Here is a 15,689-nt window from a genome sequence, read left to right on the forward strand (position 1 = left end):
GATTCATGATGCATGATTTATGTATATGATCAAACAATCAACCATTTGTGTCTCTATATTCTTATCCGTCCTTCTTCACCTGAACTATTTACCTCATCCGGTGTCATCTCATAATCTCATCTTGATATTTCTTCTCTCTTTGTCCCCTCATCGCGATATCAACATCTACACTAACAATAACGAACTCAATGTAGCTTCAGTAGCAACGACCTATTCATCGTTCAATAACAAAGACAAACATAATCAGCAGATGACCTTTCGTGATATGTCAGTCTGATTAATCGACCCACCTCTAAAGCCTGTTGTACTTCCAATTTCCTTCTAGCTTCATTCAACCAATCACCCGCCAACTTCGCTGGCCACCCTTTCAACGTGTTGACCTCTCTCGCCGCACCGTCCAGATCTTTTTCGGCCAAACACCATTCCGCTCTAGCCAAGACAGCACCGACATTCTGTCCATCGACTGGACCGGGTGAAGGTCGGAAGAGCAATTTCGATAATCCCATCGAAGCAAGGTGAGAAACCACTCCAGCTTCTTCAGGGGGAGGTACCAATGAAGACGAATGCACTTTAGGTGCGATAGATTGGGTAAACCACGACGATAAGGCTGCGAAAGATTTCACTCCGGTGGTAGGTATACCAGATTTCTCCAATTGTCCTAAAGTAGTCAAAATGACACTCTCATCTTTATCTGACGAAGAGAGAGATTTCAATGCTCTTAATTCCTCATCGAATGATACGTCTCCTGAATCAACTTTGTTCTGTACAGCTCGGAGAGCAGACCAGATTTTGTGTAATCTAACATTATCATCTAGTTGTGCTGAGTTATCCAAGGTGACTCGCTCGAGTTGTTTCAACGATGTGGTGAGGGTATCAAGTTTTGCCAATCTACCTCCTCGTTCAGTCTCGACCTGACTCTTGATGGATCGTAACCATCTTCGTTGAAGTTCGATACCTTGAGATACAACTTCGTCTCGGAGCCTATCCAAAAATACAATACACAATCAGTCATAAACTTCCACGCTTGAAGGGTGATGGTAATTCAACACAAAGTCAGAGTCTGTTGCGCCATCACTTACCTCTGCTCGATACCCTGTCTCTGCGATTCCAATTCATTCTCCAATCCACCTCTCCACTTAGCAACCAATCCTTCTCTCTCTTTCGCCCATGACTCCTTCAACCCTTGTTCAGATTTCGTCCAATCCGCTTCCTTTCCTTTCAAAAGCGCTTCAAACTCCTTCGTCTTCTCGTTGACCGTTTGTTCCAATTTCTTCTTTTCGGCCAATTTCACATCGTGTAACCTCTTGTTCAGCGCAGTTAGGTCGTCCTGAGCTTTGGAGAGAATACTGGTAGCTTCGTTGGAAGGTGGGGAAGTTCCTGGTCCAGTACCCGAAGCGGTCGAAAGGGAAGTAGTGAGCGAATCAATGGTCGAAGCAAGTTGTTCAATTATAGGTTCTTCAGAAGCGAACTCTTTCACTTTAGGTCCGAGGAGCGGAAGGGTTTCTTTGACCTTTTCTTCTTCTGTCAATATGGGTTTAACAGCCGGAGGAGGGATATAGTATCCTGGAGGAGGTTCGAATCCTAATGGTAATTCAGGTCCGTTGTAAACTTTCTTACCTTCAAAAGAAGGTTTCTGCGGTGTGACACCAGTAGGGTTCAGTTCTCTCGTTCGCTGTTGATAGGGTGAAACGGATTTTTCATACTCGGTAGCATGAGGTTTGATAGCTTCTTTAGCATCGTGAGCAGCGCTCTCCACCTTCTTTTCACCTCTCTTCAATGCATCTTCAGCTTGGTGTAGGGTTTTCTGACCTTTGGTCTCAGCTGATCCTAAAGCTTTCTCAGCCTCTCTTACAATCCCTTCTACCCCGTCGGAGAAATTGAACGGAACATCTTTAGTAACTTGATCGACCTTCTCTTTAGCATCATGGGCAAGGTGTTTCAACCTATCTTCAGCATTATGCGTAGCAGTTATAGCTTTTTCTTTCAGATCTTGAGCTTTATGTTGGATTTTCTGAGTAGTAGTCTCTTTGCCAACTATTGTATCTTTAGCTTCTACAGTCTTGGCTTTGACTTTCTCACCAGCACTAACAACTTCCTTCTTAGCCTCTCCAGCTTTTCTTTCGATCTTCTGGGTGGTGGTCTCCTCGAGTTTACCAGTAGCGGTGTTGTATGATTGAACGGCTTTCTTAGTTATCGTACCAAAACCAAATGATTGCCATCCGTTATCATCCGCGAAATCAGCTACGACCTCACCACCTGGCAGGTTCGATACGAAGAAATCCCTATATCCCTCTGAGTGCGTCGAAGCCACACCGGAAAGACCATAGAACGTGATTGCTCCGAGGGAAGTGTAGATGATGAATCTCCTAAAGAAGTGACGAGGTTTTCTAGGTGGTGGAGTGGATAGCGGTTGGGCAGAAGCGAGAGTGGAAGATCCTGGAGTCGGGGTGGTAGGTGGGACAGTGACGGGTTTGATAGGTACGGTTTTAAGTGAGGGAGGGGGGTTGGGAGGAAGACCGGACCCTGGAGGAGGGGGAGGGGGAGGTGTAGCGTAACACTATTGTAAGTCCGTCAGTAACGACTAATGACGCCAGGGATATTGTATGACTTACTCTTCGCTGGGGAAGAGAGCGGACTGCTCTCGAGCGAGCTACACGGAGTTGACTTGACATGGCTGAAGCTTGGGACTGCTAGAGCTATACTTGTCTTTTAATCTTATTGTCAAATGGATCAGCATGCATGAGAACATTGACGTATTTGACGCTACCAGCTACCACTCGACCATCAACCGGAGCATCATACTCACACGAGAGGACGGAGTTATAGGATATCACCGAGCCACCGTAGACACCGTTCTCAGCAGGTGGCATTTTATGCTATGCAACCGTGGGAGAACCTCATGAGCAGTTAGATCATCGTCCATCTATTTTTCTGATTTCGACAATTCAACTCTCGATTACTTGATCAAACAGACATCACTATAAATCCACATCCTCATCACACTATATCACAATGTCAAACTCGGACGATATCGTGACCACCTCCAACGGTCTAGGCTACACCTCAAACTCAGCCGCTCACCCTGAGAGCCTGGTGAAACCACCCATGGCACCTACTGCAGGCGAAGATACGATAGAGATCAAGATTGAGTTTGGGTAGGTGTACAAAGGCAAACTAAAGAGGGAAGAAACAGAATTAATTCACTGATACGTTGCCTGTTGTTCGGTTTCAGTGGCGGTCTACATCTTCTATTCTCTTCTCAACCTAGTCATAAAATAAATGTACCTCGTAATATAGCCAACTCAGAGGATGGTCAACCTCAACCGGTAAATATGAGATATCTGGTCAAATGGATGAAAAGTAATTTGTTGAGTGAGAGGGAAGAGATGTTTGGTGATGGTGATGGAGTGTAAGTCATCATATCCCACCCAAGAAACAAACAATATAAATGATAAATACTGATGTATTGATATATAGTCGACCAGGTATATTGGTGTTGATAAACGATGCAGACTGGGAACTTGAAGGTGAATTAGAGTATGAGTTGAGGGATAGGGATGAGGTTGTCTTCATATCGACTTTACACGGTGGATAAAACAGTGTGAGTGTAAATCACCAAGCAAGCTAGCAGAGGACAATTGATTGTTTACAGCGGTAGCTAACGGATGACTGTACCATATAGCCTTCATCGCAATCTCATTCATGTACTATACCCCTGCATCATATACCCTTTGGATATCTTCATATATGTATACATATACAACACGATATGATCACTTACCTTTTACCTTCCCAAGGGAGATGACGATATATCTAACTTGAGAAAGTCGAGATATGATGATCAAAGGGAAGGTGTGCCCTCTTGCCATCAAAGGATCCAACTTTCCCGTTAACTCAACAGCGTCGATGTAACCTACATGATGTGACATTTGTCCAAAGGTCAAATCTTGAATCATCATCATCAGATTGAATTTCTACTGAAAGTGATAACCCCATATCTACTAACATCATCTCTACCAACTTTGCCAGATCACATTTGATACAGTAACCCACATGTCCAATACCTATAATCCCTCATGGCCCTGGCGATCGGACCTTTACGCGAATACAGGTGAGTACTCATCCTAAAGCGGTGATGGTGATCCTGAACGAAAGATATGGTATAACAGGTACGACCAACTCGTCCAGTAACGGTACAGGCTTCAGAAAACCTCCAACCAGACCAGGCGAACGATCCCAACACCATTATACATCCTCTCAAGCACAAGCACAATCGGCCACCAAGTCACCCTCTAGTAAATACTCTCACGCTGACTATGAACCCTGTGCCACTTGTACACATCAGATCAACAACGACCTACCAAGAGTCGAGCATCAATACGTCCCTTATAAACCTGGTGGTGCCACGGATACTGATACCGGTAGCTCGTGGCAATCTCCTGTAGGGGGTGTAGGATGGGGAAGAGAGGATCAACATACCGCTCAAGACTCACATATCCCTACAAACTACAACCGATGGTCTGATTTGAACACTCATTCGACTCAACCCCCTCCTTCTTACACTTCGAATATCAATATAGATACAGATCCGAACCTTCCCATCCCATATCCCGAACATGATTTCCATCCACTTTCTCCTTCTCAACCCAACTCCAACTCCACCGGTTGGCCTAATCATCACAATACTCAATTCATTCTTCCCGACAAACTCCGTCACCTGACCACTTTCTCTGGTCTTCCTCCGAAAGGATATATAATGACTTACAGCGGGAGAGGTAATCCCCTAAAGTTTCAAGATTACTTTGCAGCCAGAGTAGATATCTCTGTAAGATTAAACCCGTACCATCCTTCGATCATCAATACTACTAATACCATCTCAGAGAAGAGTGACTACAAGTACAGCTATGACCTTGATGATCCATTGGTTAAAAATGCCTATGAGGGATATATCCTACGTACGTTATTCTCTGAATCTTTCCGGATTAACGCTTCGAAAAAACGTACCAATACAGATGAGATTTATCAACCTACCCGTGAAACCATCGGGGAAAATACCCAATCGCTCAGAGAATCTTCTCGACAATCACTAGAAAATGATCAGAGCGAATTTGAATTCGTTTGGGTAAATTACGATAATCAAACTGAATGGTCAAAAGATAAAAAATCGTTAGGTCCTCTAAAGCTCAGTGAGAGTTTGAAGAGACAAGCTTGTTCGAGAGCTAATATGATGATGAATAATGGGAAAGGAAGTTTCAAAGGTGGTGGAAGAAGGATAGGAGGGTATTTGGATTTGGATGTACATAATGATTATAGAGAATCTTTGGGGTTGAGACCTAGACCTGCCTGCCACCGCACTACGATATGAATATGTATCATGTTTCCATTACTGTGATGTGTTATATACAAAATGCATTTCATACTTCACAACAACATCTTCATCACATCGTTACGACCACCCCTTTCGACTCCACTCTTCCATCGAATGACCATTTTACTGGCAGTCGATTGCCATCAGCTAGCCATCAATACTGCCGAAGGTGTCAGGCCATTCTCTTTCAATGTCTTCTTCATATCATCTCTTGTATACGTTTTACTAATCATAACGACAATATGAATGATCAGCTTGGTGTATACCTGCTGTGTATTCGATAGCTGACGAATGACATGTGCAAAAAGACACGTACCGAGGGAAAGTCGAAGCGAAAGTGACTGTATCAACATTATAAGCCAAATTCTCAGATGCTACCCATTCAGCCACGTCTATCAGGGCTATCGTCTCTTACATCAGCTACCATCTCTTTCTACAAGAACAGCAATGAATTGGCTGGTGGGGTATAAAACATACTATTATCACTTGGGAAACTTTTCGTCAACGGTTGACCACCAACACTCAATCGGACCTGCGATAATACAATATATCAGCTTTTGTATTTTCATCTGAATGTGATTACGAGTGAACTGACCTGTAATCTAGTCTGAGGATTATCCGAACTACTAATTCCAGCTGTTGGTTTGGCTACTGCCACAGGAGCAGGGGGAGTCTGAGTACCTGTACCTGCTCGTAAAGCCTTTTCTCGAGCGGCCTTCTCAGCTCGTTCTCTTTTATCAGCCTCGATCTGAGCTTTGATAGCTGCTTTTGCTCTTTGATCTTCCAGTTTTTCTACAAATCAACAAATTGATAACATCAACTTGTGAGCTTCAGTCTAAGTAAAGATTTCGCCCAGAAAGCTAGCTCACCTCTCCTTTTCTGTTCAGCCTGTTTCTGCAATTCCTTAGCTTGCATCTCCTCTTTGATTCTCCCATCATCTTGACCGGCTTTTCTACGTAATGCCTAAACCACACACATAAGCCGTATAAGCACAATCAACTGTGATCTACTAGGGGTGTGAAGCTCACCTCATTCGCTTTATTATCTTTAGCATCCACTTTAGCTTGAGCAGCACGTTTGATAGCCAGTTTCTCCCTCAATTCAGCCAGTTTGGCTTTTTTCTCTTCTTCCGTTAATGGTTTGATCTATCCCACCAAACCATCAAATCAGCTCACAACGTTCGTCATACCTTCAGCTGACAGCTCACCTCATCGGTTGATTCTTCAAATTGATCATGTCCACTCTTCTCTGCGTGTAATTCTGCATTGGCAGTTGACCGGAACACTTTCCCACATTCACTACATTTTATCGACTGACCCAGTATGTCAGCTCATACTCAAACTTCTGCTAATGTTTCGGGTCAGGCTCACTCTTGCTACCAAGTCTGAGTCGTCTACTGCCCCACTCTCAATCTTCTTGATATTAGCTTTGACAGCTTCTTCATCGTCTTCGTCCGCCTCGACTGCTTCAGGGATGGGTTTTTCCGAATTCTCGAGAAGATGATCCATCGCGGGCTATGGTGGATAGTGATAATATGAACTATTGGTATGTTCATTTAAACCCAATCAGACAGCTCACCTGCAATCCGGAATTCTTGGTGGCTTTCAATGCCCCTGTTCATCCATCTTTGATCAGCTCAAGCTGGTGTACAGAAGAGGTTGAGCTGACTCACAGTCGATCCTGGCGGGGTCAAAACCCATGGAGAGGAGTGATTCTCTGTCTGACATCCTATACTGTGCTGGTGTGTATCTCTATCTGCGGTTGATACAAACGAGACTATATGAAGAGAGAACAATAGCCAAAAGAACAAGGTTGATTTATGGTTGATAGACGAGCACATACGCTGATGACATCGTAAACGGTGCAAGTCACGTGATTTGATAATCACCTTACCCCACCTTTTATTTCGGTGTTCTCCGCATTCCCCTTGCATCGCTGACGCAACCACTCAGACAACACCCAAGAACAAGAACTCTTAATCAACGTTCTCTCTTCAACTCTGTCTTCTTATTCAGACTCAGCAAAGGATACAATGTCAACCCCATACCAGCTAGCATTCACCCTCCACGGCCACGCAGCAGACGTGAGAAACCTATGCGCACCCTCTCCCGATATACCCCTACTGCTCTCAGCTTCGAGAGACGGCTCAGCGATCGTCTGGGGTCCATCGAGCAAATCGAAGGAATGGGATGTCAAGTTGAGAGTGGAAGGACCCGAGAAAAGGTTTGTGAGCTGTGTAGGTATGACGAGATGGAATGGTCAAGGTCAGTCAGCTAGATCCTTAGTTTCTTTCTCACTAAGAGCTTAGCTGATGTTCTTCGGACTATAGCATACCTCTTACTTGGCTCACAGTCCGGTATCCTCTCGTCATACATCTTACCTTCCCCCGATACTGCTCCTCCATCCATCGACTCACCGCTGGAAGAACCTCAACATACGTTGGTAGAGCATCGTCAGAATTTGTGCTGTCTAGATACGAGTAAAGCTGGTTCGATAGCTACGGGAAGTTGGGACAAGTGAGTTTCAGCTTCGACCTCAACCTCCAACAACTGAAATTGAAGGATGATGAAATGGCTGATGATGGTTGGGTACAGATCAGTGATCGTATGGAAAGATTTCAAGAAAGCTTTAACTATTCAATCCCACGATCAAGCTATCTGGGCAGTCAAGTTCGTAGGCGAAGATAGGCTATTGACAGGTAAGCTATGGAACCTCACAAAGAGATAGCTTACAAAATCGAATATAGCTTCTGCCGACAAGAAGATTATCCTTCATTCCCTCGATATAGCTTCAGGCAGATCAACACCTCTACAAACTTACACAGGGCATAGCGAACCCGTAAGAGGTCTGAGTTTGAAGCCGGATGGAACAGGGTTCTGGTCATGCGCGAATGATGGGTCAGCTTTTTGTTGCTGTATACTTTTATCGAACGTTTAGCTGATATTGACTAATTGCAGGAACATCAACATATACTCATTCGATCAGCCGTCACCTAAAAAAACGTTATCAGGTCATACTTCCTTCGTTTACTCGATTAGTGCTTTCCCGGATGGTTCAGGTGCCATAAGTTCAGGTGAAGATGGCACTTTACGTGTATGGTCTGGTAAGTTGTTCTTCTTCGCCATCTGGATATCATGTAGGAGTGTCGTTGACATTATCTTCTTGTAGAGACTGAGCTGCTTCAGACTATCCCTCATACCTCAAATTCCCTCTGGTCCTCTGCCATTGTGTCTTCAGGATTATCATCACCATACATCGCTTCATCATCCTCTGATTCGACTATACGGTTCTTCACCAAGGAAGAGCGTCTGATGGCTAGTGCGGAAGAAAGAGCAGAATGGGATAAGGAAGTCAGCGGGAGACAGCTGGATAAGTGAGCTGGATGATTATGTCGGTAAAGGCAGCTAATAGATGTCTGGTATAGATCGCAGGTTGGCGATGTCAAGCAATCTGATTTGCCGGGTATCGAAGCTCTCGGACGAGAAGGTGAGCTTTGCGACGCACTTCGGTTTAACTTTTCAAGCTGACAATTGTGTTCAGGTAAGAAAGATGGACAAGTGATTATGATCAAGAACAATGGGGTGGTAGAAGCTTATCAGGTGAGCTACATCCAGGAACTGTCTGTCTGTGTATACGTTAGCTGACGCGTATGAATCAGTGGTCACAACCTACATCAACATGGCAGCAGATCGGACAAGTGGTCGATGCGATTGGACAAGGTCGAAAGCAGCTATACGAAGGACAGGAATATGATTATGTATTTGATGTGGATGTTAGTGAAGGAATGCCTCCTCTGAAATTACCATATAACGTAGCGGGTGGGTACTCCTTTCAGCTATATGGCCATATAGTGCGATCTGGTCATGACTTAGCTGACAGTTGTACCATCTTAGAGAACCCTTGGATAGCCGCTCAACGGTTCTTGAACAAACATGAACTCCCTGCGACCTACTGCGAGCAGGTCGTAGAATTCATCCAGAAGAATACAGCCGGTGTGACCCTAGGTCAAGGTGGTGGAGGTGGGAATGATTATGTCGATCCGTTCACTGGAGGATCGAGGTATACTGGTGCGACTTCTTCTAATGCTGGACCGAGCTACGGTGGTGGAGATCCGTTCACGGGTGAGCTGAGCTGCTACCTGGATTTGCATGATTAAGCTCACATTGGGTCATAGGCTCCGGAGCATACTCTTCATCCCCTGCACCTCCCCCTCAATCCCAGCGATCGAACGGTATCTTACCAGTCAAGACGTACCTCTCATTCAAGCAGATGAATATCAATGCTGCTAAAGTCAAGATCGCCCAATTGAACGACGAGATCAAATCGTCCAATGTGAGCTTTACCAAAGTCGGGAGCGTGATCAGCGCAGAGACTGATCTTCTGTTTTGTTTCTAGCCCGATCTGGCCATAACAGATAACGAAGAAAAAATCCTGAACGAGATATACGCTTTACTCTCTTCACCTGCTGTTTCTTTGCCTAGTCCAGAGACTAGAGATTCGAAAGAACGATATGACTCAGAGGTATTTTTGGGTTTATTGATGAAATGGCCCGAGGATAAGAGGTTCCCTCGTGAGTAATGATCCCCCGTGCCAGTCGGTGGCATCTCGGTTGAAGACATGAAGTGTTGTGTCATTGTCACTTTGTGGCTTCGCAGTGATGTACTGATAACTCCCCTGGATGTAGTAATCGATCTATCAAGGTGCTTAGCAGCCCTTTCTCCCCTCTTCGGCAAAACCCCTTCTGCCCCCAAAGCCCTAATCCAAGCTTGTGGATTGGATGCACCTTGGTCACCTGGTAAATCCAGAGAAACCAATACGTTGCTTTCCCTCAGAGGTCTAGCGAACTTGTTTGTCACTGCCAATGGTCGACAGACGATTTCTCGGCCTGATACTGTCGAAAGCATATTGCGTGTTCTGAGGGGCGTTGAATGGAGTAATTGGGGGACTAGGAAGGTCGTAGTAGCTACTATAGCATTGAAGTGAGTCTGAAAATGCCCTATTCATCGCGAATGTAAGAATCAGAGTTGACTTGTTCTGTATCCAGTTACTCGATATTAGCTGTCAATAATACGTTCCCTTCTCAACTAGCTGAAAAGCTGTTGGATCTAATCATTCATGTGAGTATTCTCTCTGTATGTAGGTACAATCGAGCTGACAGTGGCACATGAACAGGTTTTGAATAATGAAAAAGAAGATTTAGAAACCATCTATAGAGCTTCAGTAGCATTAGGCAATCTCGTGAGTATGATTACATCGTGCTTCGATTGACTTTTCACAACACCACGAGTCAATTTGAGAGCTGCAACTGACTTTTCAACCTGGGAATCGCCAATACAGCTCGTCTCTCCTTTGTCTGGTTCTCTCAAAGTTGGAGAGATCACTAATTGCAAATCGATAATTACGAAATTGGCGAGTGAGAAGGGTGAGAAGAGATTGAAAGATCTATCGAAGGAGATTGAAGGGTTGGGAGTTTAAGAGCAAGTCCAGATCATTCGGAAGGGATGAAGCATAGTTTGTGCGTATGTGTAAACATTAGCATAATGAAAATGAAGATACACATATATGCATTTAACAAAGAAAGGGTATATTAAATCAAGTATGAGCATGAGCAAGACTTGAATATGCGGGGTAATGACACATTATTCGATTGAATTGACTGAAACCGGGCGAGATAGGATATGATATAGAGGTTTGGAATGTGTTTTAAGCTGCCGCCATGGCTGATACGGCAGCATGGGCGGATCTTTCCATCCCTGTCGTATTGGATTTATTCGTGGTCAATGAATCGATGGGGTTGAATTGATCAGTGGAATTCTCGTACTACCAAGCGATCAAAAAGCGATGTATAATCAGCATAAATCGTATCGTATCATATGACAAATCGAATTTGATGATCGGTATGGTGGTATATGGTGATCTCACTCACCTCCCACATATCAATAGCCACCTGACAACTCTCTCTAACTACCACCGGAGCATCTTGCTTCACCGCCCATTCTCTAAGTACTGCCAATACACCGCCTGAGGGAAGTTGTTGGTCGGTAGGTAAAGAGGATTGATCGTCTCCCTATAAATTCATCCGTCATGGTGATCAGACTCCTGTTCCTCCGGTGTACAAACTTTGAGAAGTTTTTATGACATCGTCGACATAGGGAGCTCGAAGCTAAACTCACCTCGACACCATCTGAAGCTATTCCACCTAAAGCTTCAGCAGCCTCATGTCTAACCATATCATCTTCTTTTGGATCTCTCAATCTCGATAATAACGAAGGGATCGAATAAGGTGATGAGAGTTGTCCGAATATATAGGCGATTTCGTGCCTACACAGTTGAAGATACGACATCATCAGCCTCGATGTTAGCTCTCTCGTCTCGCATATTATAAGATGATTAAACGTGACTCACCTGAACAAGGCGGATCCATCCCCAAAACCATCCGCCAAAGCCTCAACAGCGTCTTTACTCGACGATCCGAAATCCCTTAATGCGAACATCGCTCTGTACCTCTCAAAGAGGGGTAAAGAGGTATTGAGCAAGTCTGTTCGGAGAGAGGGGATGGAGACGTCGCCGCTGGGAGTGGCGGAAGGTGCTGGGTCGATGGTTGGGAAGTCTGGGCTGTGAGATGGCAAAAAAAAAAGAATCGATTGTTAGCATGATCCGTCGAATATCCGAAATTCATCATGAAAAGTGTGTATATGCAAGGTAAGGAAGTTGAGAGACAGTTAATTATGAGAGATGATTATACTCACTTCAACTGTCTCTTCTTGCCTTCTTCAGAGTTATCGAACCTGATCTTCTCAGCGGCGATCTCACATGTTTCTCTAACTTCCCTCGAAGGATCGTTCAGGTATCTCTCCAATACTGGTAAACTCTCGAGAGAACTCAATGCACCGAGAGCTTCAGCAGCTTCGTGTCGGACCATCGAGCAGTGTTGTCCAGTCGGGTTGATCAGTACGTCATTTAACACAGGTAGAGCACGGAGGTTGGATAGTTGGCCAAGGACGTAGGCGAGTTCGTGCTTTAACAAAGGAGATGGGTCTTTGAGACCTGTAAGGGATTGGGCAGAAAAGGTGTAAGTTTGAGAAGATTATCGGATGATCAATGTTGGGGGTACGCTTACCCTCTGCGATGATATCTACCACCTCATCACCACCCACTGCTTTCAACATGAACAGAGACCTGAACCTTTCATGTAGAGGTGTTGAACCGGAGGTGTTCAAGAGGGTAGCTTTCAGCGTCGACAGCTGCTCAGGGGTGACTTGGACAGACATAATGGCGAAGGACAGATCTGATTTGTGACTGTGAGTGAAAAGATGCTGGCTTATGAACCTGCAAAAGTTACCTTGTTGTGTCTTTTTGTAATCTGATAAGATCTTTGCTTTCGTCTGTTTTCAAAAGATTCACAAAAAAAACTTGAACCGGCCGACCTGACGGGATCAAATCCTCACATGATTATGGTGCCCCACAAAGTCGCCACTCATTCATCGTCATACTGCATACAGCATACAACGGTGATTGAATGATTTTACATAGCCAGGATGTTACAAATCACTCACTGTTTGTTTTCGACCAAGTGCATATATATACTCCAGCTATCCCTCAGATCACCGGCCCACTATCTTTTCGGTGATCATCCTACCCCTCTCTCGCTCATGCGGTTCACTTTACCCAAAATGTCATCTCAGAAACTACCCATTCACCGATTACCGCTTCCCTCTTCCACACTCCAGCATGCCTTACCCCAGCTCACTTTGGAGCCCAAGCCCTCGTCGCAGAGACGAGCTACGACGTTCGATACGACTGGAGAAGGGGTATGGGCGAGGGTCAACCCTCTTTGGGCAGCATGGCCCTTACGTATAACCAAAGAAGAGGCATTGGGTATGGGAGTAGATGTGGAGAAGGGAGAACAAATTGATGTCGAAGATGTTTTAAGACGATGGGAGCCTATCAAGTTGGATCATACAGGTATACCTCATGATCCAGAGGACGAGACCAATGGACTTAATACATTCAGCTCAGATCATCGATTGAAACTCCAACCTATCTTATTGGGAATATCAACATCGACATTAAAAGATTCTCTACCGCACTTGACGGTCGGAGACGCACCTACGATATGCAATAGAGGTGCTTCTCCTTCACCTGACGCTACCCCTGCTGCATTGGTCAGAAATGCATTTATAGATGTTCTTTCAGGAAGAAAAGTGCTGAGATCGGAAGGCGAAGGAGAAGGAGGAGGGAAAGAGTACGGACCATGGTCGACTAGGTATTGTGGACATCAGTTTGGTTCTTGGGCAGGTCAACTAGGAGATGGTAGAGCTATATCTATACTGGAGACAGAAAGTGAGGGAGGTGGAAGACAGGAATTGCAGCTGAAAGGGGCAGGAAGAACTCCATTTTCAAGATCGGCGGATGGACTGGCTGTGCTGAGGAGTGGAGTAAGGGAGTTTTTAGGGTGCGAGGGTGAGTATAGTCAATCACCATTCAGCCCATTTATTCTCTTCGGTATACCCACTCTGTTGTCCTTTCGAACACTCGACTAACTGTTTTTGTGATCCTACACAGCCATAGCAGCCCTTCAAATCCCTACCACCCGCTCACTAGCCCTCCTTACAACTCCATTCCCAGACGTCCCTGTAGTTCGAGAACATGGACCTGAACCATCCTCGTTACTATGCAGAGTCAGTCCATCGTTCATCCGTATAGGCCATTTCCAGGCTCTGAACCCCTCAAAAGCGGACCAGGGCATGAGGCAGTTTTTCCTGGGCGGTAGAGGATGGTTGGATGATCAGAATGACTTGAACCCTGATAAAGAGGAAGGTAACTTGGAAGGATTGAGGAAATTGACTGAATGGGTTAAGAATGATATTATGCAGATGCAGGGAAGTAGTACGAAGGAATGGTTAGAAGAGGTGGTCAAGCGGAATGCTGAGACAGTGGCCAAATGGCAGGTGAGTGACTTTTCTATGACTGCTTTCTTCTCTCGTACCGTTGACGTTCGGACAGATCAGGCGCTGACTTCGCGGATGTTAGATCTACGGCTGGATGCATGGTGTACTTAATACCGACAATATCTCCTTGACCGGTGCGACCATCGATTATGGACCTTATGCATTCATGGATGTATATGATGAAAGACATATATGCAGTGAGTGTGATGACAAATGCACCCAATGTTTGTGATAGTACTAATGATCTGTCATCAGACCACTCGGATCCATCAGGTCTATACAACTATCGAAACCAACCCTCGCGAGTTCTATTCGCATTGGACAAGTTGGTCTCCACTCTAGCACCTATCTTAGGGTACGAAGCTGTCCACTCAAGCTCACCCACTCAAGGATATTCCGAGGGATTAAGCAAAGAGACTAGGAAAGAGTGGGAAGAGAAAGGTCTAGAAGTTATGAAAGGCTTCGAAGAGAGATTCTGGGAGATAGAGCGGGAAGAGGAAAAGAGACGGTGGGCGAGGGTGAGTAAAGGGTTTCCACTCTGACATAACAAAGTTATTGTATCATACCTCCCGGATGGCTAACTTCGGGTTGATGTAGCGATTTGGTCTGAGAACATCTCAACAATCTGATTCTCGCGATATCTTCTTAGATTACCTATCGTTATTATCCACACACAAGATTGATTTCCATACTTCTTTCAGGAAATTATCGTTCTTCAGACCTACTCAAACGAATAACGCAGAATACCTATCGAAGTTCGTCACAGAGTTGATAGAGGAAAGTACAACCAACGTTTCTGATGATAAGCTCAACTTAGCTGAGAAAGATTTCGAGGGATGGCTCAAACTTTATGCTGAAAGAGCATCTACCCAAAATGAAAAAGAAGCTTATGGCAATACAGAAGGAGAAGGATGGGAAGAAATAAGATTGAAAGAGATGAAAGCTTCTAACCCTAGATTCGTATTGAGACAATGGGTATTGGAAGAGACGATTGAAAAGATGGAAAAAGCTTTGACTAAGCCTTACGTTGAAGCTAAAGAGGGACAAGCACCTGAGGAATGGGAGATTGACTTGGGAGTAAGGGAAGCTAGGAAAGTTCTAGCTAAGATTCTAGATGTAAGTGCGTTTCTCAGGAACCCAGTACATTCTTCGTTGACAATTCCTATGTAGCTGTCAACGAGACCTTTCGAACCGTATGGAGAAGGAGAAGGAAAAGGATCAGATTTCGAGGAGGATAAGAGATTGTGTGGATTAGGTAAGAAGGAAATGTTGGGTTTCCAGTGTAGTTGTTCTAGTTAGGGTATATCTTGCGGATCATTGGTCGCATCATGCTGAAGTGAAACCCTTGCAATAGAAATGGAACTGATAGA

General features: G+C 44.8%; 7 protein-coding genes across 7 annotated transcripts; 4 read left to right on the top strand and 3 right to left on the bottom strand.

The window, feature by feature from the left end:
• Positions 1-165: 165 nt before the first annotated feature.
• V865_001370 (uncharacterized protein) lies at positions 166-2,672 on the bottom strand (the record flags this gene model as incomplete). The annotated part of the gene is made up of 4 exons (XM_066225189.1): positions 166-210; positions 291-981; positions 1,080-2,557; positions 2,613-2,672. 4 exons carry the CDS (start codon positions 2,670-2,672, stop codon positions 166-168), a joined length of 2,274 nt encoding a protein of 757 aa, XP_066081286.1.
• A 340-nt stretch (positions 2,673-3,012) lies between these two features.
• On the top strand, positions 3,013-3,595 carry V865_001371 (uncharacterized protein; the record flags this gene model as incomplete). Its single annotated transcript, XM_066225190.1, has 3 exons — positions 3,013-3,155; positions 3,233-3,409; positions 3,478-3,595. 3 exons carry the CDS (start codon positions 3,013-3,015, stop codon positions 3,593-3,595), a joined length of 438 nt encoding a protein of 145 aa, XP_066081287.1.
• Positions 3,596-4,076: 481 nt separating this feature from the next.
• Positions 4,077-5,365, top strand: V865_001372 (uncharacterized protein; the record flags this gene model as incomplete). The annotated part of the gene is made up of 2 exons (XM_066225191.1): positions 4,077-4,111; positions 4,156-5,365. 2 exons carry the CDS (start codon positions 4,077-4,079, stop codon positions 5,363-5,365), a joined length of 1,245 nt encoding a protein of 414 aa, XP_066081288.1.
• Positions 5,366-5,511: 146 nt separating this feature from the next.
• Positions 5,512-7,095, bottom strand: V865_001373 (uncharacterized protein; the record flags this gene model as incomplete). Its single annotated transcript, XM_066225192.1, has 10 exons — positions 5,512-5,593; positions 5,685-5,769; positions 5,846-5,900; positions 5,964-6,160; positions 6,238-6,331; positions 6,397-6,513; positions 6,576-6,680; positions 6,739-6,882; positions 6,947-6,981; positions 7,041-7,095. The coding sequence occupies 10 exons, from the start codon at positions 7,093-7,095 to the stop codon at positions 5,512-5,514; spliced, it is 969 nt and encodes a 322-aa protein (XP_066081289.1).
• A 305-nt stretch (positions 7,096-7,400) lies between these two features.
• Positions 7,401-10,843, top strand: V865_001374 (uncharacterized protein; the record flags this gene model as incomplete). The annotated part of the gene is made up of 16 exons (XM_066225193.1): positions 7,401-7,632; positions 7,698-7,884; positions 7,963-8,066; positions 8,115-8,265; positions 8,326-8,471; positions 8,537-8,741; positions 8,793-8,854; positions 8,909-8,967; positions 9,027-9,186; positions 9,262-9,489; positions 9,543-9,700; positions 9,764-9,938; positions 10,053-10,347; positions 10,413-10,485; positions 10,541-10,606; positions 10,706-10,843. 16 exons carry the CDS (start codon positions 7,401-7,403, stop codon positions 10,841-10,843), a joined length of 2,439 nt encoding a protein of 812 aa, XP_066081290.1.
• A 228-nt stretch (positions 10,844-11,071) lies between these two features.
• Positions 11,072-12,639, bottom strand: V865_001375 (deoxyhypusine hydroxylase; the record flags this gene model as incomplete). The annotated part of the gene is made up of 6 exons (XM_066225194.1): positions 11,072-11,188; positions 11,295-11,435; positions 11,542-11,689; positions 11,774-11,983; positions 12,118-12,415; positions 12,489-12,639. 6 exons carry the CDS (start codon positions 12,637-12,639, stop codon positions 11,072-11,074), a joined length of 1,065 nt encoding a protein of 354 aa, XP_066081291.1.
• A 402-nt stretch (positions 12,640-13,041) lies between these two features.
• V865_001376 (uncharacterized protein) lies at positions 13,042-15,618 on the top strand (the record flags this gene model as incomplete). The annotated part of the gene is made up of 6 exons (XM_066225195.1): positions 13,042-13,831; positions 13,934-14,319; positions 14,402-14,516; positions 14,575-14,837; positions 14,917-15,435; positions 15,490-15,618. The coding sequence occupies 6 exons, from the start codon at positions 13,042-13,044 to the stop codon at positions 15,616-15,618; spliced, it is 2,202 nt and encodes a 733-aa protein (XP_066081292.1).
• Between the last annotated feature and the right edge of the window lie 71 nt (positions 15,619-15,689).

Source organism: Kwoniella europaea, chromosome 1, assembly GCF_036810445.1.
Source record: "Kwoniella europaea PYCC6329 chromosome 1, complete sequence".
Taxonomy (NCBI): domain Eukaryota; kingdom Fungi; phylum Basidiomycota; class Tremellomycetes; order Tremellales; family Cryptococcaceae; genus Kwoniella; species Kwoniella europaea.